This window comes from Triturus cristatus, chromosome 3_2 (assembly GCF_964204655.1).
Source record: "Triturus cristatus chromosome 3_2, aTriCri1.1, whole genome shotgun sequence".
Taxonomy (NCBI): Eukaryota; Metazoa; Chordata; class Amphibia; order Caudata; family Salamandridae; genus Triturus; species Triturus cristatus.
In genome coordinates this window covers 905164942-905188620 of record NC_140584.1, presented here as the reverse complement: position 1 = coordinate 905188620, position 23679 = coordinate 905164942, and the positions used below count along the sequence as shown (strand labels likewise).

General features: G+C 43.5%; 1 protein-coding gene across 2 annotated transcripts in view; it reads right to left on the bottom strand.

Moving 5' to 3' along the window:
* Positions 1-23679, bottom strand: part of LOC146858426 (multidrug and toxin extrusion protein 2-like) — a 722400-nt gene that overhangs the window by 415956 nt on the left and 282765 nt on the right. For both annotated transcript variants that reach the window (XM_085649347.1, XM_085649348.1), the window contains one exon: positions 14761-14803. In XM_085649347.1, the coding sequence (XP_085505473.1) occupies positions 14761-14803 (43 nt within the window). The remainder of the gene's footprint in view (positions 1-14760; positions 14804-23679) is intronic.

Genomic DNA, 23679 nt, shown 5'->3' with positions numbered 1-23679 from the left:
CAATGTCGTAATCAGGCCCTCGAAATATTCCCTCGCAGATTCCTTATCTTAGAATTATCCCCAGACTGGACCGAGAATACCGGATGTGAGGAATCATCAGAGTCCATATAATCCCTCCCCTGACACGCTGAAGTCAATTTTTTCACACAACTACTTTCCATGCTGAAACGTGGAGCCATGAATAGAAACTGCAAGGAAACAGTGTGCCCAAAAAGAATCCTCTTTTTGAAAGATGCGTACATTAAGTATTACTGGTAGTTTGATGTGTCTTAGATTTATATAGATGAATATATTTTTTTTGTAAGCAACGAAAAGCACAAAGGTGCATTGAAAGGATCTGGATGAAAAAGGAGAATCAGTTCGCCGGGCGGGGAGGATGAGTTGGTTGGTAAGGACTGCGGCTAGATATAGTCCCCAACAGATAAGGCTCCACCAAAGGTAAGTAACTTATTTATTTGATAGAAACGTCTAGGCGCAGATTCCTTAACGAAGAAAAAATACCCAAACAATACCATCCTAGAGGAGGGTCTGCGAACTGATTTTAAGAAATACTCCCCACTAGGCTATCAGGTCTGCATAAGAAACAGAGACCACTTGCAGCAAGGGAGGGGTGGAAGAAGACATCCCACCAGAAAACCCGGGGAGAACACCATACTGAACCAAATCCGCAGCCATGTCAAATACATGGGGGGAAATGCATGGCAGAAGAACAAGACAAGTGGGAAGAACACTCCATATAAACATAGCACAACACCGATCGGAGGGGCAACCGGTCCATGAGAGTGAGGCTTAAGGCTAAACTACTGGGCCAAGCTCCCAGCCATTGAAGTAGGCAAGGCAGAGGGGCTCCAACCATTAGCTGATGAAGCATTGCGAGCAATAGCAACAATCATGGCCATAGACTAGGTTAGACAGAGGAAACACTTCGAGAGAAAGGAAGCACTCTGGGACTATGAGGTGTAGAATCCCAAGAAAAGAAGGTATAAAACCCATATAAATAGAGAGGTATGAATATGTATATATGATATGTATGAACATAAACATATACAGAATTCACACTGTACAATAATAGGTGCCAAAGAAGGGTACATACAACGGCACAACAGTAGTCAGGGGCCGAAGGCGAGACAACAGCAAAGTGGAAACCAGCCACATGGCCCCATCTAAAGGAATAGGGTGCATGGGGTGGAGGTACATACCAGGGCCAGTGTAAAGAAGAGAAGGAACAGATAGCGAGGCAGTGCCCATCGCCTAGGAAGCAAGAAGACCAGAAGTAAACAAAAGTCCCTGTACGCACGGCACAACACGTAAATGGCCAACAAGCCATGGAACAACTTGGGTGAGGATCCTGATGAAGAACATGCTCGGTAGCCTATTATTAAAAGGGAGATGAGTCCTCTGGGGCAGAAAACTGCAACCAAGCTCGCAAATTGTGGAGGAAAATCCCCTGAAAAGAGCCCTAAGGGATCACAAAGATACAACCCGAAGTGGATGAGCAAAGAACCAATATCAGAGAATAACGGAAGAGGAACATTCACCATATTCCCCCAAAAATGGCAGAAGGCACACCTGAAAAACAGCCATGCCAGTAACGAAACACTGGGGTCGGCTTCGGAGGTGTTAAGGAAACGGCTCTAAAGCAGAAGCAGAGGAAAAACAGGCAATGCAGAGGCATAGAAGAGATAGGGAGGCTGAGGGTCACTCATGCCAAGATAAGGATAAGGGATGGCCACAAGGAATCTAAGAAAGAAAAAGGGGCGAACAGGGGTCTGTCTCGCCCGTGTATAGCGAGAACTAGCACAAGAAGCGCTAATGCCTAAAGAGACAAAGAAGGAACACCACTCAGGTCCCAGACAAAGAACCATAAGCCAAGAACCATGCCCCTTCTCTTGCATCTGCTAGGAAAGAAGGGCATCAACAGAGAGGAAGAAAAGAACCCCCGAGCCAGGGCAGAAAAACACTCCATAAAAAAGGGGGGGGGGGGGGCAAGAAGGACCCTCGAACACCATCTGACGACTTACACCAGTGCACCAAGCACGGCATGTGGAGTCCCCTATAAGGGGTACAACTGCATCAGAAACACATTGAGGAATACCTATAAGGAATACAGACTAAGTACCCTGTCGGACAGAGAACAAGGCAACAGTGCATCAGCACTATACTATGAAAATATGCCAAGCACCCCCTTGGAAGAAAGCAAAGATGACTGCAGCCAACGGCGTAGACACGAACAGGATCAGAAATTAAGAGAACAACCAGGGACCACAACCTGTCATCGACCGGGTAGAATGCAGAAAAACAATACCTGCCAGGACAGGGCACCACACGGGCGGCACGTAGAGGGACAAGTGAAAAGAAGTAACCAACTGGCACAGCCCTATAACAGTCCACACAGAAGGGAATACAGGAGACCATTCCCAACCAGACCAAGTACAGGGGGAAGAAGAAGAGGGTACGAAAATCTGATATAAAACTTTTGCTCCACTCTGACTATCCCAGAAATTATGGAAAACTGAGTCAGCTTGAGAGCCAAAGAGATATTGGCCATCGAAAGGCATGTCCGCCAAGGCGAACTGAACAATGGCTCCTGTGAAATAATAAACAACTGTATAATAAAAAAGAAACACAATGGCAGTATGTAGGGTTACAGATGGAGTCAGAAAGAAAATTGTCTATACACATTGGAGAGTTAGCATATGATGGTATTTTTTTTATTTAGGATAGAGAACAAACGAGCAGTAAAAACACAAAATGCAATCTTTAGTTCAGTTAAAGAAATAATGGCCATTAAAGGTGACCCAGTGAAAAAGTGATTAAACCTAGACTAAACGTGACATAATATGTGACATGTATACAAGGTTTCAATTATCAAACAAGGAAGGTGATCATAATGAATAAAACAGTACAGTTCATAACACTTTTTGGTTAAAAGTGCTGAATGCTGATTCGCCTTTGTTAACAGTTGACGGCGTTTCGACCCTATTACGGATAGAGGGTCTCTTCAGGGCCATGGAATGATGGGACACCTGAATCCAGGGCCGCGCTGCCTAATGTGTGGAAAAAGTGACACCATGTGGGTAGTGAAAGAAAAAACACTCACAGGGTACCCGGCCGGGTGCCCGTATGAGGGTGGTGAAAGGCACTCAACCGAAGGGATCGGATGCGTGGTGATCAAGGGTGATGTCGTTCAATGCGGGATGGCCGTTGAGCGTGCAATCACGCTCAGGGAGCGGGGAGGATGAGAATGTAATATAAACAAGTAGGCCAATTAACATCTCTTACTTCAGGCGGGATCGATGTTAGGCTTGAGTTCAATGTTCAATGCTAGTAGTATCAAATCCCCGCAGTTAGGTCGGAGCCGAAGAGCATCTGTCTCTTCGTCCAGTACAATGCGTACCTCAATGTCACAGAGATGAGACAAAGAAGGGGCAAGTGGTGCTGGCGATGCAGAGGTCAGCGCCAGCGGATCCAACACAGGCATTGCAGGTGGGAACTGTGGCTGTGCACCAGAGTCGAGATGGGGGTCTATCACGGCCCGCTGACACCGAGGGAGGACCCGCCGGTTTGGAGTCAGTACAGGCCTCACTGACCTACCAGCGACCAAGAAGCACCACCCCCCGCCCCTCCAACCAGTGCCTGGAAATACTGGAAGGGGAGGCCCAGATTCTCGCTGCGACTCAGAAATCAGACAAATAGGAGGTGAGTCAGGGACACCACGTGTACGTGGGAAAGATGCAGAAGGCAATGGGGTAACTTACCTGGCGAACGCAAGGATGAAGGAGTTAGGGAGATGGCCCTTGAGTGATCTGCAGAAGAAGAGGATCACAATTAACGAGGGGTCTTCGACCACCACGACGCCAACAGCGTCATGTGGTGCTCCTGCAACGTAAACAACTGAAGCTGAACACACAAGCCGCACTGTTCGGAGTCAGGGTGCACACCCAGACACCTCATGTAAAGAAGATGAGGGTGCAGGGTCGATATCGTAGATCATTGGACCTCGAAAATATCCAGAAAAAAAAATATCACACTGTGTTGCTGACTATGATTAGGTAGGCCAAAAATGGCCAGAGGTATAGCTCTGCGTGGAAGCGTGGAAAGGAGGAAACTGACATCACTGCATAAGGGAAGGGCTCATATGGACTCTGACGACTTCACATCAGGTGGACAACATCATTACAGAGTCGCTAGATTCCCTAAACGGACGCGAAGAGGTACTGCTGTAGAAAAATTTGCCACCTGCCTATAATTCTAAGGTAAAGAATCTGCAGCTAGATGTCTCTATCAGACACCTGCAGATGGCAAAAGTCACGTCCCATGAAAGTACACTGCACAAGTCTGTGTATGAAATCCTTAGGGGTAAGTCATGTGGGTCCTGTGAAACTGCAGATGTGCATTCAGCTCCCAGTTCTGGGGGATGGGTATGGAAGCTACCAGTAGCAATATGGATGGGGTCAAGAGTTTTTGAGACTGTGCTAGTCAGTCAATTGATTTCCTTAAGTGGAGAAAGCAAGAAGCCCTCTAAATTGGGAGGCTTTATTGTGTTTGTTGACGTCAATCTGTCCTTTCCGCTTCACAGGCTTCGGAGTACCAACATGCTGGAGCTCTGGGCCGAACACATACCAACGAAAGTAGCAGAGCAGTTATTAGAAAGATCCGAAGCAGCTTTTGGACATCTGAGTCAGGAAGGGGGAGCTTCCAGTGCCAACAATCTGTCAATGATATTCTAACTTTTCAAAGTCAATTTGATATTATAAGCACTTGTATTGTTGGGCAAACATGCAAAAACGATGGTCTGAGTGGATCAGCGAACAACACCTGCGCTTGTAGCGAGTCCAGTGCATCCACCTTATTGGTCAGTGACTCGACTGATTCCCTGATGTTAGTGATGGATATCTTCTACTTCCAACTTCTATACTGTTTGTATCTTAGCCCTGAAGAAGTCACTGCGCACAACCAGCAAGCGCAGCGAGACACGTGTTGGCCAAGGATTTCAAAATTAAACTTAAGTGACTGTTTCAACGGAGGAACAAGAGTATTTCTTTTTACTGTTAATGATATATAATATACACTGTTGACATGTGCAAGGGAAGTTTTAGTTTACCAGTGGTTATCCACACATTGAGGGGGAGGAGGGTGTCTCTCCCCCCCCCCTTATGCACCATAATCCTAATTGCACACTAGTATATGCCCACTGTATATTTCCCAGGAGTGCCATTACCCTACATAATCCACAGACCGAAAAGTTCCCTTTGTCATGTCAATAGTTTAGGGACCCTTGTCATGGAGATGTTTTAGTCCCTAGCTGTCCATGACTATGTTATCGGATTCCTGGAAAAGCTGGATTTGTCAGGTAAGGAAGACAAATATTTTCGTCCTGGTTTGGTATAGGTGTATTATTTGGGAAAGTGAGTGGAAAATTAGCTCTTTTTTTACACTGGGATCTCGGAGGATATGCATGCTTGAATTGCATGTCTGGCTTTGAAGTACTACCACTTCCCCTCTCTGTCTCTCGCCAAACACTTCGGGCCATAGGAATGCCTTCAGAATGGCTTATGGTGCTCATGGGATGGTAACTAGAGGCTGCAGAGTTTATTTTAGTGCCATTATCTGCACCCAGGGCGTCTGTTTGGCATGTTGGGCAATTGGTCTGTTTCTCCCGACACTCGGCCAGGTGAGCAGCTAGCTTGTTGGTTAAGTATGTGTTTGATTCTGATAGCCCCAGTACTTTTTGATTTAAGGATTGAACAAACAATTTGACAGAGTCAAGTTCACTTTTTAGGTGTGCGATTACTAAGCCCAGTTCCTCTGATGCTGCCTTTGGGACACTTGTCCAGGGGTTCTACTCTACCATATTAGCAAGCGGGCATAACAATTTGTATGTTATACTGGGCACTGGATCAACCGGAGACTGGATGTTTGGTACAAAAATTTGAGCAGCCGAAGCCCTTGGAATGCAATGATCTTTTCATTTAGAAGAGTTATCGGAGCACAGAATAGTGTCTGCTGAAGGATTGTCTTTGCCACAAGTTCCCCTTCTTTTGTGGCCTGTAAAGAAATTAGTGATTTTTAGTTTGGAGGAAGAGGCCTCAGACTGTTTCTTCCCTTTGTTTAAGTATGACCTCTACACCTCCTCTATCAATTCATCAAATGCGTTAAGTGAGCAGTTGTCAGCAGCTTGTCTTTTAGAACATTTCCCGACTGCCCTGGTCTTGTAGCATTATTCTGGGCCTTTCTTTTGCCCATTGCTGTAAAAGGCAACACAAACCCAGGTACTCACGATGACAGTTGAGCGGGTCATCGCCAGGGCCCTCAAAAGGAGTGAACCTAGAGGGGTGGCCTGTAGCTGGCGGGCACAGAACGGGCTTGCCTTTGGCCTGGGCTTATCGAGGGCACATCCCGCACTGCAGGTGTAGGGGCAAGAGAGGCTCATACAGGTAAGAGCGGTGGGGCGGGGTTTGAAAAGACGACAATAATTTTCCCTTGTCTTTCTAGCTCCCGCCTCACCGCACTTACCTGCACGCCCGCTCCTGAAGGGGCCGCGCTATAGAGCACTGGTGCTGCAAGCGCCTCCTGACACTGGTAAACCTGCAGTCCCCAAGCAGAGATCACGGCATCCCGTGCTGCAAGTGTAGGGGCAGAGCTGTATAGTGCTTGTGTCCGCCCCCCTACAGGTGCTGCAAGGGCCTCCTGGCGCTGGGAATCTTGGGACCTAGAGTCCCCAAGCAGAGATCATGGCATCCAGTGCTGCATGTGTAGGAACCTCGCTAAATAGTGCTGGTCTTCGGCCCCCTGCTTGTGCCTGCAAGCGTCTTCTGGCACTGGGAATCCAGGGACCTGGAGTCTGCAAGCAGAGATCATGGCATCCTGCCCTGCGGATGTAGGGGGCAAGCTATCTAGTGCTGGTGTCTGCCCCCCACCCCCTTGCTGGTGCTGCAAGTGCCTTCTAGAGCTGGGAATCCTGGGACCTGCAGTCCCCAAGCAGAGATCATGCCGGGTGTATAGTACTGGTGTTCTAGGTGATTTTTTGTTCAGAAATTAAAATTCTTGTTGTGCCAAAAATCCTTCATTGAGGCCACGGGTCGTGGGCTGGAGTATCTTTAAGCTAATGTTGGAAAGTGGGTTGGAAGGTAGTTTAGTATAATATTGTGATTATGGTTACTGAGTTGCCCGGTGATTTGAGAGTTATAGTCTTCGCTATGCTGTATCACATTCCCGTTCCCCCTTGTCTGCAGGCTTGATTGTAATAGACTACTCTATCCTCAGTTTGTTGAGTGATACCCTCTCAGACCAGGAGATATTGTACGAGGTGACGGATCTGGTGGTCTTCAGACGGTTAATGTCTTCTTGGTTGCTCGAGCTACTGCTAGTGCCTTCTCCTGGGTCATCTGAGCTCTCTGAGCCCCCAGAGGAGTTAGAGAAAGGGACCAGTATCTGGTCTTTGTACCTGCCCAGCTAGTGTTTCTTCGTGGGGTTGTGTCTGTGTGTAGCAGTCTTTGTAAAGGTAGGGATATGCCTTTTCCTTGCTGAAGTTCCTGATGTCTTTTTTGTATTTTGTCTGCCTTCTTTTTTAACTCAATAGTGTTAAATTCTGCAATAGTTTCATTCAGTTTGTCTAGTGCTGATTAGGCTTCTTCTACGTTGCCACAAATTAAAAGTTATTATTCTGATTCGGCTGTATCTTTCAGTTCTTCCTTACTGTGCTCAATGTTTCAATTCTTAGATCCATCTCACTTTGGAGATAAGGTTCTCACTAAGACCAAATTTTGGGAGTATGGCAAATAGGTATTCTCATTCTATCCTATCAAAGGCTTTCTCAGCATCCAACAACAATGCAAAGGCCTCGTCCGGAAGGTCCGCTGCTAGCCAGACCGTATGAGCTAGAAGAAGATTGTTTGATGATCGGCCTGGAACAAACCCCTCTTGCCAATACTGATTAAGAAAGGGCAGAACTCCCTTAAGGCGTGCTGCTAGAATGCTTACCAGTATCTTGACGTCTACATTAAGCAGGGATATGGGACAATAACTGCCACATAGGTGAGGATCTTTTCTTGGTTTGGGGAGGACAGAAATCAGTGCCTTGTTGGACAGTACACCCAAGGAGCCAGAGCGGTCAGCTTCAGCGAAGGCCTCTTGTAGAAAATCCACTAACTTGGATTTGGTCCATTTATACAACTCTGCAGGGAAACCATCTTCTCCCGGGGCTTTGTAATAGGGTAGATCCCATGGGTTGCTCGCTTAGTGATCTAGCACTGAAGCAGCTCTCTGCCGTCTTCTGAGAGGCACGGTAAGCAAATACCATCTAAAAAGGTGTTTATCTGCTCTGTCCACTGGGCAGTTTCCGGGGAGTAGAGGGTCCTATACTAGGATAGATATGTATTTGCAATTTCCTGTGGCTTGGTGACCAACGTCCCAGAATCAGCGATGATAGCAGGAATGGCCATTACCGCATCACTCTGCTTGAGCTTGCTTTGCTTCCAGTAGTCATCCTCCCTTCACTACCTGTTCCTAATGCTGGCATTTCAAGCTCTGAAGCGCATACTTGGCTTTGGAGGTATGAACTGTATTGAGGTCCATGTGCCCCTTCTCAAGACTGCACCTGGTAATGATGGTAGGATGAGCCGTGTAAGCGTGCTGAGGCAGGCAACATCTGCCTCTAAAGCCTTCTGACGCTCCTCCCCCTGTCTGTTGGACAGGGCTGTATACCTCATCTGCTGCCCCGATGATTGCCTTTGCTGCCACCCACAATGTCAGGGCAGAGTCAACTGAACCATCATTATTCTGCCAGAAAGTATACACATGTGCTTTGGGCTAGGTCTTGCCCCTTGGTGGTTGTATCAAGATAAATTGAGATGCCAGGGCTTGCATATTGCCCATGACAGACCCAGATCAAATTCCAGGGCAATGGTGGAGAGGTCCGAAAGAGGGCCATTTAATATTGAAGTCTCACAAAGAGTGGGAAGTAAAGGGTGGGCCATCAGGAAAAATTCCTATAGTGATTGCGCGCCATAAACCTGGGATAGATGTGAATCCCTGGCCCCTTGGATGCAATAGACGCCATATGTCGCGAAGACCATCAGATCTCGTAGGAGTACTCTAGCCACATTATTGGATATATTAATTGGACCGGTACGGTCTAAGACCGCATCTCGGGCCAAGTTCAGATTCCCCACCTAGGACCGGTACGGTCTAAGACCGCATCTCGGGCCAAGTTCAGATTCCCACCTATCAGGATGTTGGCAATATCTATCTCTAGCAATACTCAGGTGAGTTGAAGAAAGGCACACTTCGAACCCGCGGTGCATCCGCTGGAGAAGAGCTATGTTGGCACATTTGGACTTGTGACAGGAGAGCACCTTTTTACACTTAATGTAGTGCGTGAGACCATTGATGTTCCAAGAAAGAATGTGTAATGATGTGGGCACTGACATGGAGATCACTAGAACCAAAGAAAAGGTCCAAGGGTCGTAAGTGGGCAGTGACATTAGTTGGGCCCCACTGGCAGTCTACGGATTACTCAAAGGGCAGAGGAAGTGGGGCGGGGGAGGGAATAAGCGATAGAGAGAATGCACCAAAGAAGGTAAGAATAAGTTCAAACGAAAACAGAAAAGATGAATGGACAGATGGGGAGGAAGAACAATGCACAAATAAACACAATAATTTATTAAACCAAAAACCAATTGTACAACCAGTATAATTGCGTGCCCCATCAACTGTGGTTGGTGGTTCTACACCTGATGGGCCATTGCACATAGAAGTCCACGGGGTCCAGTGATCGAGGAAACTAGGATGATGGGAAGGTAGGTGCCAAAAAATGCTCAGGACATTGACGACGGCAAAGATCAGGTAATGGGTGACCAATGACAGACAAGAAAGGATGTAATACCTGCTCATATGTCCATGGGCTGAGTAAAAAGGTAATTAATTAGAGGACCGGACATAGTGTCTCAGTATAAGCCGTGCATTTCAGGGGTAAATAGGGCAAAGGATCAGAAATCAATGCGTGCGCAGTTTTTTATATTATAATCTATGAGGAGTGTAAACAATTTCATGTTAAGCTGCTGAAGGGAAGGTGGGAAGGAAGTGAACTACAATGAGAAAGGTGACCCCATCAGTGACAAACATATAGCCTACTATAGCCAGTCTGCAGACCCAGGACAATGTGAGTCATCAGTATTTGCATCCAAAACATCAACCATTAGACCTCAGGCAAACTCAGCTTTAGTGGTGTTCAAGACTTGTCATGCCCCCTATCCTGTGTGTGTTCCATCACCGCTTTTAATATTTTTTCTTGATCATGCTGCATTTGATGGATTTTGTCCTGTTGTTGCGGCCTGCTTTCATGTGTTTCGAACTTCCTCTGGCCAGGGGAGTCCAACACCACTGCAGAAAGATCAGGAGGACATTGTGAAGTGTAGTTCATCTAAAAATCCTGCAATTTCCCTGGGTCAAAAAAATTCCTTGACTTTCCATCCATTGTGATCCACATGAGTGCCGGTTTGAAGAGGCCAAATATAGGTCCAGATGAGGTTTATCTTATTTTATGCGTGCGTTGAAACTCAAGCGGAGGTGAAAATTCAGTCCCCTAAGGGGGTTGGCAAAAGGTCATGAAAAAAGCCTCTAAAATCGGCACCTTCTGCTTTTTCAGAGATCCAGAAGAAGCGTACATTATCCGTACAACATCGGTCCTCAAGGTCCACAACTTTGCAGGTGAGGTTCCTCCACGTGGGCGGAGGAGCATCGCCCCACTGCTTTCTCGCAGTGCGAGAAGCAGAAAAATACTGGTATAAACACCATTTTATGTTTCTGCTTCTCGCACTGCGAGAAAGCAGAAGAAGGGTTTGGTGTGGGGTGGGCTGGTCGGGGAGGAGTGGCTAGCCCAATGTTATGGGCACTGACTGTTTGGTCGGCCCCAGGGCCGACCAAATCAGTTATGAGCACTCTCCCGTTTTCTCCATATAGGCTGCATGCAGCCTGCATGGAGAAAACGGCCTCCCCATAGACGCCTGTACGGACAGCGTCCTATCCAATCACAACACTGCCATTGCAGCATTGTGATTGGCTTAGGGGAGGAGAGGGAGGTTGCCTGCTTCTGCTTCCTGTGAGCAGAGAGAGCAGGAAACGCGATGCCGGACCGGAGGCAAAGGTACGTTTTTTATTTTTTTTTATTTTATTAAATTAACCTCCCCTTCCCCGTGCAACCCCCCACCCGCGAGTCTTGCCCACTGCAACTGCAACTTTGTTATGCAAACCGCAGATTTCCATGTCCCTGTTTGGCTGGAGCTCAACCCTCAATTCAAGAGAGGACAAGCAGTGATCTAGCTTCTACACTTTTGTCATGGAAACCAGATATTCAAGCACCAATCGACTTTGTCTCAATGGTGAGGTCATTTATTTTCACGTCCACTGTCTCCAGCCAATGACTCATCGACGCTACCTCCTTGAGAATCAGGTCCATTGTGTTGACTCCGAATGTCCTTGCGAAGAGGACCAAGGTTTATCTCGTTTGTTTTGGGATATCGTATTTGTTTATCACAAAATAGCTGCTGACTCGTTGATTTTCCAGACGCCATCCTGCATGTTGATCCTTGGCGACGGACAATATCCCAATGCAGGCAGTGTGTTTCTCCTCCTCTTCGTCGGGGGGTGGTGTTGATTTAGTGCAGGTTTCTTTGATAATGTCCACTTGTACTTAGCCTCTAGTTCAGTATATTGAATACATCCTCGTTCCTGACTGCATCTGGTTACATGCGCCTAAAGCCAAAGCGCTTTTTCAGGTATCAACTGCTGTTGGCTAGGCCTATTAGACCCCTGGCTCGGACATGAAGCAGTTCCGGGCTAAATTGGTCAAAAAGTCAAGTTGTTAAGAATAGGTTGCACTTAAGTCAGATTCTCACACTGTCGGGGACCAGCTGTTCTCCACGAGGAAATGCCCGGTTAAAGTAATTTGCTCCCACTCACGGCTGCTTGCTCAACTGTTCTTTTTTTGGGTGGGGGGGGAAGGGGGCACTCTTTCAAACCTTTGGTGCAGTTTCTGTATCTTCTAGCTTATGTATAGATTAAGGCTATAGGTTTCTTCCTCAATTGTGTTATTATTCTAACTCTGGCACAGGATAGGTAAAGATATGAAAGTCCCGTCAATACCATGACTGCTGCTGTAGAATCTTTTCTGAGCCACTCACTTCGAGATTGCTTGCAGAGAAAAGCTGCTATCCAAGGTACTGATTCACTCTGTGCACCCTTTCCGCATCAACTGTCAAATGGCGAAGATATCAAGATTCAAGGAGGAGACATCATCTATATCACTCTATCATCTTCCTAGAAGAAAAGGCTCAATTGCCAATGCACAGCATCTTTTTTCTTCTGGATTAAATTTTAATATTTTATGTGCTTCATTTATCACAGCCAGACAGCAAAATATTGACTTCCAAGACCAGCGGAGCGTAAAATATAAATAAAACTGTTTTCCCAATTATATATACGCAGGATGGGAGGGAAACAACTTGCATATGTATTACCATCAATTTTAGTCTTCTAAGCTCTCTTCCGCCAGACTGTGTTAACTTGTAGGTACTGCATGTCACAATTTATTTCTGAAAGCCAGCTTCCATGGGGTAGTTATGATTGGGAGAGGGTGGGCCTAATGGTTGGCCTCATCTCAGATTCAGGCCAGGCTTCCTGACACTGACAGAAGTCTCCATCCTGTTGGAGCTCACAGCCCAGTACATGATGCCACCCAGGACGGCCCAGTGCATTCCCCACACTTATGGGCGTTTTTTCCAACGATTGCGTTGAATAAAAACTGCCGATTTTCTGCTCTCTTCTCCCGGCGCAACGGAACTGTAGCTTCAGGCAGCCATCTTCATCAGTTGCCAGTGCTTGCCTCAAAAGCATTTTTTTCTTCAATTAATTTGTTGAGGATTCTAAAATCTACCACAAAATTTTAAACAAAAAAAGTGCGGGCTCCTGTGCTTGTTTTATGAAACCCACAAGGTGAGACAGGGGACAGGGGAATTATGGAAATAAATGTTTTTGGGAGTCTTTGAACCTAATAAGGTCCCAGGCACCCGTCCTCTGGGGCCACCGTTATAATAAAGTGGAGGGACTGTGCGGCCGCCCTTCCCTAGTCTAAAAAGGCCCGAGGAGACCGTCACCAAAACCAAAATGGCCAGAAAGGGGAAAGAACTGTAGTGAGGATACGATCTTGCCTGCAGATATTGCTATATTAGCATGAGTGAACTATATGCTTAAACACCATCTTGCCGCTTTTGCAAACAACACTTCATGCTTCTGTTCTCATAAATAAAACTGCTTGCTTTTCTTCACATGGGAACGGTCTGTTTTTCACAAGTACATGCTTACACTGCGACCTCGGTCTGCACAGAGTGTTGAAGGTAGAATAACAATGTATGCTGTTCATTCATGTTGATCAGTCCCACTCACTTAGACATAACACGAACACAGCTGCAAATAACTGGAACTCGGATGCTTTGAATATTGCATTGCATGCATGTAGAGAGCACTTGGAGAGAACCTTTCCATCTACAGAGAGCTGTGCTTGTCCTGGGATGTGATTCCTTTCATCTGATCTTGGAGGTATGGGGTTACCCTTTTAAACCTAGAGATCTTCTATTATATAAACTAGCTCCTACCCTGGGGAGGGTGATACACGGCGCTATAGTCCTGGTTCCACTATCATTATAATATGATTTCTCCTTTTGTGTTTTATGAAATTGTAACATTGCTGATTGTATTATTTTTATGCATCTTTTTACTAGTATTGGCGAAAATATTGCAACTTAGAGCACGTAGTTAAAATAAACGTTTTAAACTATATCGTGTCTCTGATTACTCATGTTGTGGACTGGTATAAGTGTTAAACCGAAAGTGTTCTTGATTCCCACTATTCCTGAGTGTTCACTAAGTCGCTTGTTCTGGGTTGTCTAATCATTGGTAGCTTCGCTGTAGCACGGAGAACGAATGAGACACTGATGCTAATCGGATTGGGGTTCTGGGCACGGAGGTGGGTTTTTGGTACACCACAATACACCGAGGTCCTGGTTTCCTACGCATAGTTCTGTGCATGAGCAAAATCCCTGCAACAGAACCATGCGGGCACCCTCCCAGAGTCTAGAAATGCCCCGGGTACCCCATCGCCCGCAGCTGTGTAATTACATACAAGAAGGGCGGCGCGGCCTCACCCCACACCGTAAAAAGGCCTGGTGGACCCCATCTCCCGGGGTCGCTCATTTACTGCACTTCATGGAGCCCATCCTGGGGACACTAATTTCCCTGCCTGAACTGGGATGGGTAGAGAAACGTGTGTTCACTCCCGCCTGGCGGGAGCATTTTTCAAATCTCCCGCCAGCATACTATTTAAAATTCTTTACAGACACAAGTAAAAAAATGTACAACATTTATCATACTTTAGGACCCAATAGCAAGTGCACATAATCCATAGTTCACCTAAATTTATTTGTAGGCATTGTGACGTCATTTGCCATCATTCTATCAAAAATGTTTGCTAATTCTAGATGTATTTGCTAAATCTAAAACAAAATATCAACTGTACTGAAAAAAACTTTTATTCGTTCTTTGTGCATTTTCTGTTCAAGTGTTCTGTCATTGTCAGGCAAAATTTACCTTGGACTAACTGTACCTTTCTGATCAAGTATCACAAAAAATAACAACGCATGCGACAAGATGTTTAGAAGTTCAACTTTCATGCAAAAAAAGTGACTAGTACAACAGGGAACTTACAGGAAGTGCAGGGACGAATATCAGAACATACAGCTGCGTTAATCTGGAAAAAACGAAAAATAAAAATAAATTGGAGGTTAGAAGCTACCACTCACACTCCAGACTCGGACAACATGCTTAAATGAATTAATCATTTTCTTCCCTCTGAATATGCCTACGCTTGGCTTTTCTAGAGCATTTAAATAACAAGGAACACAAAACCAGTATCAGATTTCAAAGGCAATGTGCACGAGAAGCACAAGCAGAATAGTGATCTAAGAACATGTACCACATTTAATTTTATAGGACTGTCACAACTAAGGGCACCCAGTAAAAGCCTTTCCTTACATTCTGTGGAACCCAAAAACCCAACTTCAGGCGCCACTACCAAACTACAGCCACAAAACTTTGAGGTACGCTTTGCACAAGATTAGGTAAAATGTTTCTGAATAGGACCCAAGGCTGGGTTTTCACTCCGTAAGTCCGCAAACTAAACTCACTGCCCCTTTAGAAGTAAAGGCTTTTTGTAATTCAGTTCCTTTGCTGCTAAGCAGTTAGACATAAAAATACTAACTTACACATCAGCCACATGTGAGCAGTTTTACACCCATCAGAATGTATGTGCGTGACTGAGGTACTTGTATAACTCAAACTTCTTAGACACTCACTCCCAAGATCGCAAGCAGGATTTCATAAAATGTACTTGTGTTCAGGCAGCCACACACCAACTCGTTTAAGAGAGCATGCTTTTACTTGAGAACATGACCGACATGCATGAAAACGAATAGTTTTTTCCTTAATGATTAAATCGAAGTGATAAATCCAAAGACATACACCATACAATCATTGACTATTGGATTCAGGGCTTAATGGCTTGATTAAAGAATAAAAAGATACTGTGTGAGAGTGTCAGACCTCGTTTATGGTAACACGGGGCAGGCAGGGGCTACTGAGCCAGAACAACATGAATTCAAGTTTGGGCCCCATCCTATGGCTCTGTACACTACCCCAAATACAACCTTTTCTTCACTTGAGTCAAATTAACAAGAGCGAGCAGTCACAAGCATCTCTGGAAGATAATGTGGGAGAGTTCAACAACCAACAAACAGACCCAAGAAAGTGCATGCCCAGCACAGTGCCAGAAAGAAAGTACTTTAATCCCACCGTCAGCCCTGCCAAGTGCAACACATCTTGTATTAGACCAACAGCATTATACATTATTTAGCTGCATTCATGATAGGCTTGAATACGTACTTAAGACATCTGATCAAATAAATCCGGCACACTGCGTTTATGAGACAGGCAATGGTTATGGCGGTCAGCGCACAAATCAGTTTGCTTGCCCAAGGTGTGCCAACTACTTGAACAGCGAGCAGTGTAGCTACTGTACGGACTTTGGTGCCTTTCTCTACCCCAACTAGACAATTTTCTAGTTTATTTAGTCTTGCTCATTGTAATAACGCTGTGACATGGTCAATAAGAATAACTGAGATGGGGAAACGTTTAAAAGTTTACTTAAAGAATATAAATCAGAAATGCCGAAGCTGGGCCATCAATCAGGTTAGCATATAAACATATAAATCAAAAGTACTAACAACTTGGTAAGTTAAGTAGAAAATCTAGCATGGATTCGGCTTCTAAAGTTGGGAAAAGGTGAACTCAACTGTCAAAAAGCAGGTCCTTTTATAGAACTTTACACAAAGGATTTCATACATTCACTTCACGAAAACATGGTTCCTAAGATGTGCATCAATGGGTAAGAAACATTTTACTACAGAATGACTTCGAAGATTCTCTCATAGTACTAATATTCAAAGGTTCTCAGGGTCTATTCGGGTAACGCGAGTTGATACAAAATATGTAAATACAGGCTGGGACAGCCAAGTTGTCCTTGATAAGGTGCATCAATTCAATTCAATGAAGCTTTATTCGGTGCATAAAAAATGACCATAAAAGCACAACAAAAGAATGAAACATACATTTAAAAGTCATATACGACAAATTAACAGGCCAAGCCTGAATAATACAGATAAAATGGGTTAGAAACACATACTTTTCCTAACCTTAATAGAATGAATTAAAAACGTAGCAGTAAAAAAACAGATATCGACGTGTTGTAAGTTAAAAATTAAGCTCATGGCCTGATTAACTGTGCGTACACCATATTTAAGAAACATAGGTTTTAAATAGGCAATACGAAAATTCAAGTACAGTTTGCAAATTAAGAGAAAGTGCTTAGTGCTCTGTTTGGAGATGCCATCACACATACAAGGCCCCCGCGGATATTTCTTAATTACTGGCAGTGACACTAAATAATGAGCTATACCAAACCTCAGTCTGGTCAGCACAAACTTGTGGGGTGGTCTTGTCACCCATACCAGATAAATCGGTAAACCTTCAACATGGTTATATTTATTATAAAACTTAACTGTAGATAGAGAGCCGTTAGCAATATCCCGTCTCCTTGCAGCAAATGCCGGGAAATTAATTTTCAACTCTTGTTTCGATATTAAAGATGCTGCGTTAGGGTCCACCAAGATGTTAAAATTAAAGATCTCTGAAAAACATCTGACAACGTAATTTAACCAGGGTATACGTAAGCATTTATCCAGCGAGAGACAATCCTCAATGACCAATCTATTAAAAGATGTATCTTCCTGAAGCCAGATAGAACGCCAGATCATGAGTGGCCTCAAAGAAAGTAGGTCAGTAAGGAAGTTAACATCCAACTCTCGATGGATAAGCTCAGTACTAGTAGTAGATGGTAGTGACAGGAGTTTTTTTAAAAAGGCATTTTCCTCGGTCTGCAAAGTATGAGCATGACAGTGTCCCCAAACACCCACCCCATACAGAGCAGTACTAACACACCTAGCTTGATAGATCTTAAGCATATCCCTGGTGCGACGGTACCCAATCTTCGCAGTAAATCTAAAAACACCATGGGCATCACATTCAGTATGACTGGGAAAGCCTCAATCTTTCAGTGCAAAACTTCCATTCTTTAAAAAAAGCAGTGCAGTGATCGCATGGTGTATTATGACATCATTTCAAGTTGGAAGAGACCATGAAATTGGCTTATGTTAGCGTAGGCTCGATTTCTAGTATATGAAACATTACAATTGGGAAAAAAACTGCTCCCACAGGGAAGAATGTCATGAAGGCCTCCTATGCCTTGCTGTTGCATGTGTCTTGGCTAGCAACTCTCCCCTTGATTGAACAGTAAAAGTTGGAGTCCACGTCCCACCCACAGGATGATGACTAGAACACAACCAAGGAAGTTAATTGGCTGTCAGTGTGCATTGTGAATTATAAACATGCCTGCCTTTGGGGTGGCGAAGCAGAGAATGCTGTAGTTGTAGGGGGTGGGGCAATTAGAGTGCGTGGCAGTGCACTCAAACCTCTTCTGTTCATTTCAACCTAAGATGTGACTTGCTAAAGCTCACACTGAGCGTCAGGCAAGAGCATAGAGTATTTTCTTTACAGGGGCAGAACCGTAGACAAGAATCTTTCCACAACTGAATTTACTTTTTCCCTGGTAGATTTATTATAAACAGCATGCACCTGCTGCATATAACACTAGTTCAGGAAGCTCCACTATATTCTTCAAATGGAACGCCTTCATCTAAAAAATTAAAAGACCCTGACGAAGAAAAAAAAATCATCACCTCATAAATGGGTAATATAGAAATTTTCCTCCCATTTCTAAGTCAGATTTAATACACTTAAGTCACTCATTTAAGTTGATCATGTAAATACAATACTTACTAATCAAGTTAAAAAGCTCATCGTTTTTCTGACTAATAATGCTAAAATTGATGTTTTCTTGTAAAACATCTGCCTCACTGCAGAAGACAGAATTGTAACTTGTAGTATTTGAACCATACAAAAACGGGGACAGTCCAGCATTTTCAAACAAGGAGCATTACAATTGTTTCCATCCAGCCTGATTACAATGCAATGCCATATCCAGCAACTAAGTTCACTACTCTGCACACTTCTCCACATTCCACAGGTCATGGGAAAATCTCTTGGTATCTGCATATTTTGTTTATAATAATTCACACAGATCATACCAAGTTAAAAGCCCAATCGAATTGTTTCGTTATGTATGACTCTGGTATAGAGCCACTAGTGTGAACAATTGGATTCTACATCCAATAATTCACTGTTATGACAGAACAACATTTGTTAACAAAAGCTGGTAGCCACTGTTGCTATTTCAAAGGACTTCCAGCCTACTCTAGCAGGGCTCTCACAGAAAAGCAGGGTTAAAAGCTTCTGGAAGGGAGGGAACGCACAGGGTGGTGGTGGTGGTGGGTGGAAGTGGTGCAGTTCGGGTCACTAAATCTCCCCCTGCTTCCACGGACGGAATGATTTCTCAGTCACACGCACATACACACATCACACGCTGGTGGGGCCCATAACACCAACATTCATTCTCTCAAACTATCCGTGCCTACAGAGGGATATCAAATCCCGAACTACAGCTGCTCTCTTGGATAGAGGAAACCCTTTCTAACAGTTCCTCCATCCGGAGGTCAATTAGATCATTTAGTTGTTGTATAATTTGATGACGCTTTTAACTCTCGAATTAATCAATAAACATTTCAAAGAAATAATCACCCGACACAGTTCTTCAAATAATGATTTTCTTTATCTAATTAAAGTGCAGGTTAAATCCTAATAATGCAATATTATCTTTTGTCATATTTACCTATTCTGGCTAATTGTCGTTTTCTAAGTCAGAACTGGTCCTCAGAAAGTTCATCAGAGTTCTAAAGTCTCCGTCCTCTTCGGTCAGCATAAGGATCTCTGATCATCGATTCTCCGTCAATAGTGGTCTCTAGCGAAGAGCAGCATAGAGTGTGGCGTGACAACCCTTCCCTCTCTTGACTACTAATATTTATACTAAAATTTATATAAAACCGTAACATTTTCTCAATTCCCAGGCAAATGATTGGCTGATTTCAAATGCATCTCAATACATTAAGAAACATACTCCAATTTTCCCATGTGGAAGAAGTTTTTACAGTAGGCGAATGGGAAAAACTGTTCCCAGGTACAAATTGTATCTCTTCGTTGGTAACCGGTAGAGTTCAGTAGTTCATTTGCAATTTTGCAACATTAGCTTCAGGTTCAGGGACATTGGCACCTCGCCCAGGGTAGTCTTCATGGGCATGGTCTGACAGGTCACACAAGGGACACGAACTAAGTCAGTGCAGGCGCCTTTCTCCATTGTTCAAATGATGAAGTCATGTACTTTAGTTAGATTTCAGTCGGCGGCCATCTTTTGGTAGGCCATAATAGTCAACTTTAAGCAAAGAAACACAAAATCGTAATTAATACATAGAAATGATTAAAACAGTGTTATTCCCGTGCTAATACCCTTATGTGTATGTATTTATCTAGCCATATGCAACATTCAAAGCCATTAATGCTGGTTTATTTATGCGCAAATCACATTAACACTGCTCAAGCCACACTTATCGTTTTAATATGCATACAACTTAGTTCACTTATTTTCTTTGTTAATAAGGTTGATTTAGTACCATAACATCAATCAATTATTAGAATTAATTATTAATCATTTTAATATAAACTTATATAAATGGATTGGGTATATAAAAAGAAAACGTTTTACCTGCTCCATCAATCCCCCCTTTGGTGATTTTATCACCACAAACAAAACCCACAAAAATCAATTTATTTCCCCTTTTACGAAAATTTGAAATGTCTTCTTGCTCAATTAGAATTCTGTTTCCTTTTCATCTTCTCTTTTGGTTTTGTCATACCTACTCTCTTTCCATTCTTCCAATTCTATTTCATTAAAATCTCTTTCTCGTTTCTTTTCCTTCTTTTTGTATATTTCTCGTTTAACCTTCTTTTTATTTCTTCTATGTCTACAACACATACATCCTAATCTAAGTATTAATAATACGAAAATCACACATGTTAATGGAAATAAAATTTTCCCTATTATAGTACTACCCAATTTACCTAAGAAAGCTTTAACAGCCATCTTATTACTAATTCTAGTCCAGATACTTTCAACCTCCAGTGGTTTTATTTCATCATGCAATTCTGTAATATTCTTAATATATACTTTTAGATCTTTGCTTTCATCAGGAATGTAAGTGCAACAATGTTGAACTTTCAGCATTCCACAGACTCCACCCTCTTTTGCCAATAAGATATCAAGGGCAAGTCGATTTTGCATAATCATAGCACGCATGGCAACCAGTTCAGTGTTTACCAAAAGGAGTCCTCCAGCGGTGCTTGTTGACAAGCGATCCACTATGGTTGACAATTTCCAAATGTTATTTGCATTCAAAGATATTCCCACTGCGGGTATCAAGGCTCCAAAAATATCACGTACAATTTCTAACCAGGTTTCTCTCCTGCTACGCATTAGTAGGTTATTTGGTCCACTATTTTCTACCCTATCCATGTGAAAGATCTTTGGAAAGACCAGGCCAACATAACATGTGCCATACCAATGGTCGGGCAACCTGTAGTAAGCCTTGTTCCCACAAATAGGGTACAGTCCAGGGAAAACTGGATCTTCTCCGCCTCTAAATCTCCATCCAGATGCAATAAAATATGTATCATGAAACTCACTTGTCCCTATATAATAATAATCATATTGGGATCTTTCTCTCATAATGCATAATTTGCCTTTCTGTGGTGAATCTATAGCTATGGTTGGTCTAGCATCACCCTTTGTCTCCTTTTTCCCATCTATTTCCCAAATGTTTTCCCCTTCTTTATGTCCCCTGTTCTTGTGTATTTTCAGTCTCCTCTCTTCAACCATATCCAAAAATGTTTTCTCTTCTGTCTTCAAACAGCAAGTTAAATTGTTCTTAAAAATATAATCTAAAGTTAGTTCTTTAGTTTCAATAAAAATCTCACCTAATACATTAGCAGCTTTAGCTGGATTCAATTCATTATTCATGGGCAATCGTCCAAGAATATTATCTATATTAGACAGATAATAGTTAAAATGCTACACGTTGTTCCATAAGTCGCTGGGAGGTGATGATAAGTCACCCCTTCTGAAACAGAGGCAGGTAATTGCATACATACGTAGCAATCCCTTACGTCCATTGTTTTTACATATTCATACAATAATTTTGAAAAAACATTGCTAGAAAAATCAGTTATTGACCTATCCTTGTGCATATGCTCAGTGCTTGTTCTAAATGGTACTACCTTCTGTGGGCTTTTCACTATGTTAGTCATATTCTCAGTATGTCCCTCTAGTGTATCTAAAGTTTATTTGAAAGAGATCAAAAGAGCAAGTACGCTCCAAAGAAGCATTAATAGTCCTGTACAACAACAACATGTCTTGCACCATCTTCTCATAAAAGTACATCTACTCTTGTTATCACCTATGTTAGCCATCTTGTTAAAATTAACCGTGTCTTTTGACTTAGCCTCTTCTACTCCGCCTCTTGTAGCCTTCCTACAAGAGCGAAGACCTTATCAGGTGATCCAAATACTTCAATTTTTATTCAATCCTTTGTATTTCTACAAGGACCTGTTTGAAATTACTCAGCTTGGCCTCTCGTCGTTTTTCACTTCTTTCTCGTCATCCACATACAGAATTTCCTGATCTTCCGCTTCTTCTCCGATATCGGATAAGATAACTCTCAGGATTTCCTCTGTTTCTTCTTCCTTTACCACTCTCAGTAAAGTCTCCTCTGGATTTCCTTGACTATCTACCTCTTCTCCTTGTTCAGGTAGTGCCACGTACGTCCATTCAGGTGACTTATACTTCTGGTTTGGATTTCTCGATCTTTTGTTTGCTTCAGACACTTCTGTCTCTCCCTCTTTCTCTTTGTGCTAACTGGTTACTTCATTCACTTGTTTAGCTTCTGAGGGTTTGGCTCGTGTCAATCGATATCTCAGTCTCTTAATTTTGTTTGGCCAAAGATCTCCTTTAGCATTCCTTCTTGTTTTGCCGTCTTTACTGTTTCTTTCCTCAATCCAAGTTCTCTTTCTTAGAACTCGACCCTCTGGTATTTCAGTTTCACTGTCTTCAGATTCTGTCTAGTTTGGTTTTGCTTTTTCAACAGTCTTTTTCCACCTCTTGTGTTGGCCCTACTTCTGTCCCTCCTCGGATCTCCGGCACGCCATCTTCCTGCTGACTACTTGTCCCTTCACCTAGCTGGGTGTTGCAGTTCCCTACACCTCCTCGGGGTTTTTCCGCAATCTGTCCCTCTCTCTCTGTGACTGTCCCTTCTTTTCCTTCCAATATTTTCTCAGGTGGAACTTCTTCTACTCTCTCATTTGGTGTAAATGTTACTTATTACTGGACATTCTTTTCATTTCTTCTTTCTGTGTTCACCATTGGCGTTTTGTTCGCCTCCAGAATCTGAACCATCTGAAATCTGCAATCTTTTCCTTACAATTTCTTCTCTTGGAGTCTGGACTAGTTTTGGCTCATTTTCCCCCCTTTCAGGATTTTCTTTTGACTTTATATTCTCATTGCTTGACTCATCACTTGATTCTGATTCATCGAAATATTATTTTCCAATACTGTCTGCTGGATTTGGAACTCTCAAAATGTCGCATGTATCCAATTTTTCAGTCCAGCACACTTCACAGCAGTTGTTGTGGTCAAGATGACTTGCCTTGGCCTTCCCCACCTCGGAACCAAGCAATTTCTTCTTCTGTGGACTTTTATTCTCACCCAGTCCCCTGGGCTCAAATCATGGGCTGGTTTCTTTTCAAGTGTGGTGTCATCCGCTCCAACCTGGTGAAACACAGAATGGACTGCGTCAGCCAGGCCTTTACAGTAATCCAAAATCATGTCATCAGTTATAGTCATCAGCTTGTTGACTGGTACAAACACGTGTCTCATGGTGCGTCCCATGATGATCTCGTGGGGACTCAAACCTGGAGTTCTGTCTGGAGTAGACCTAATGGTCATCAAAACTA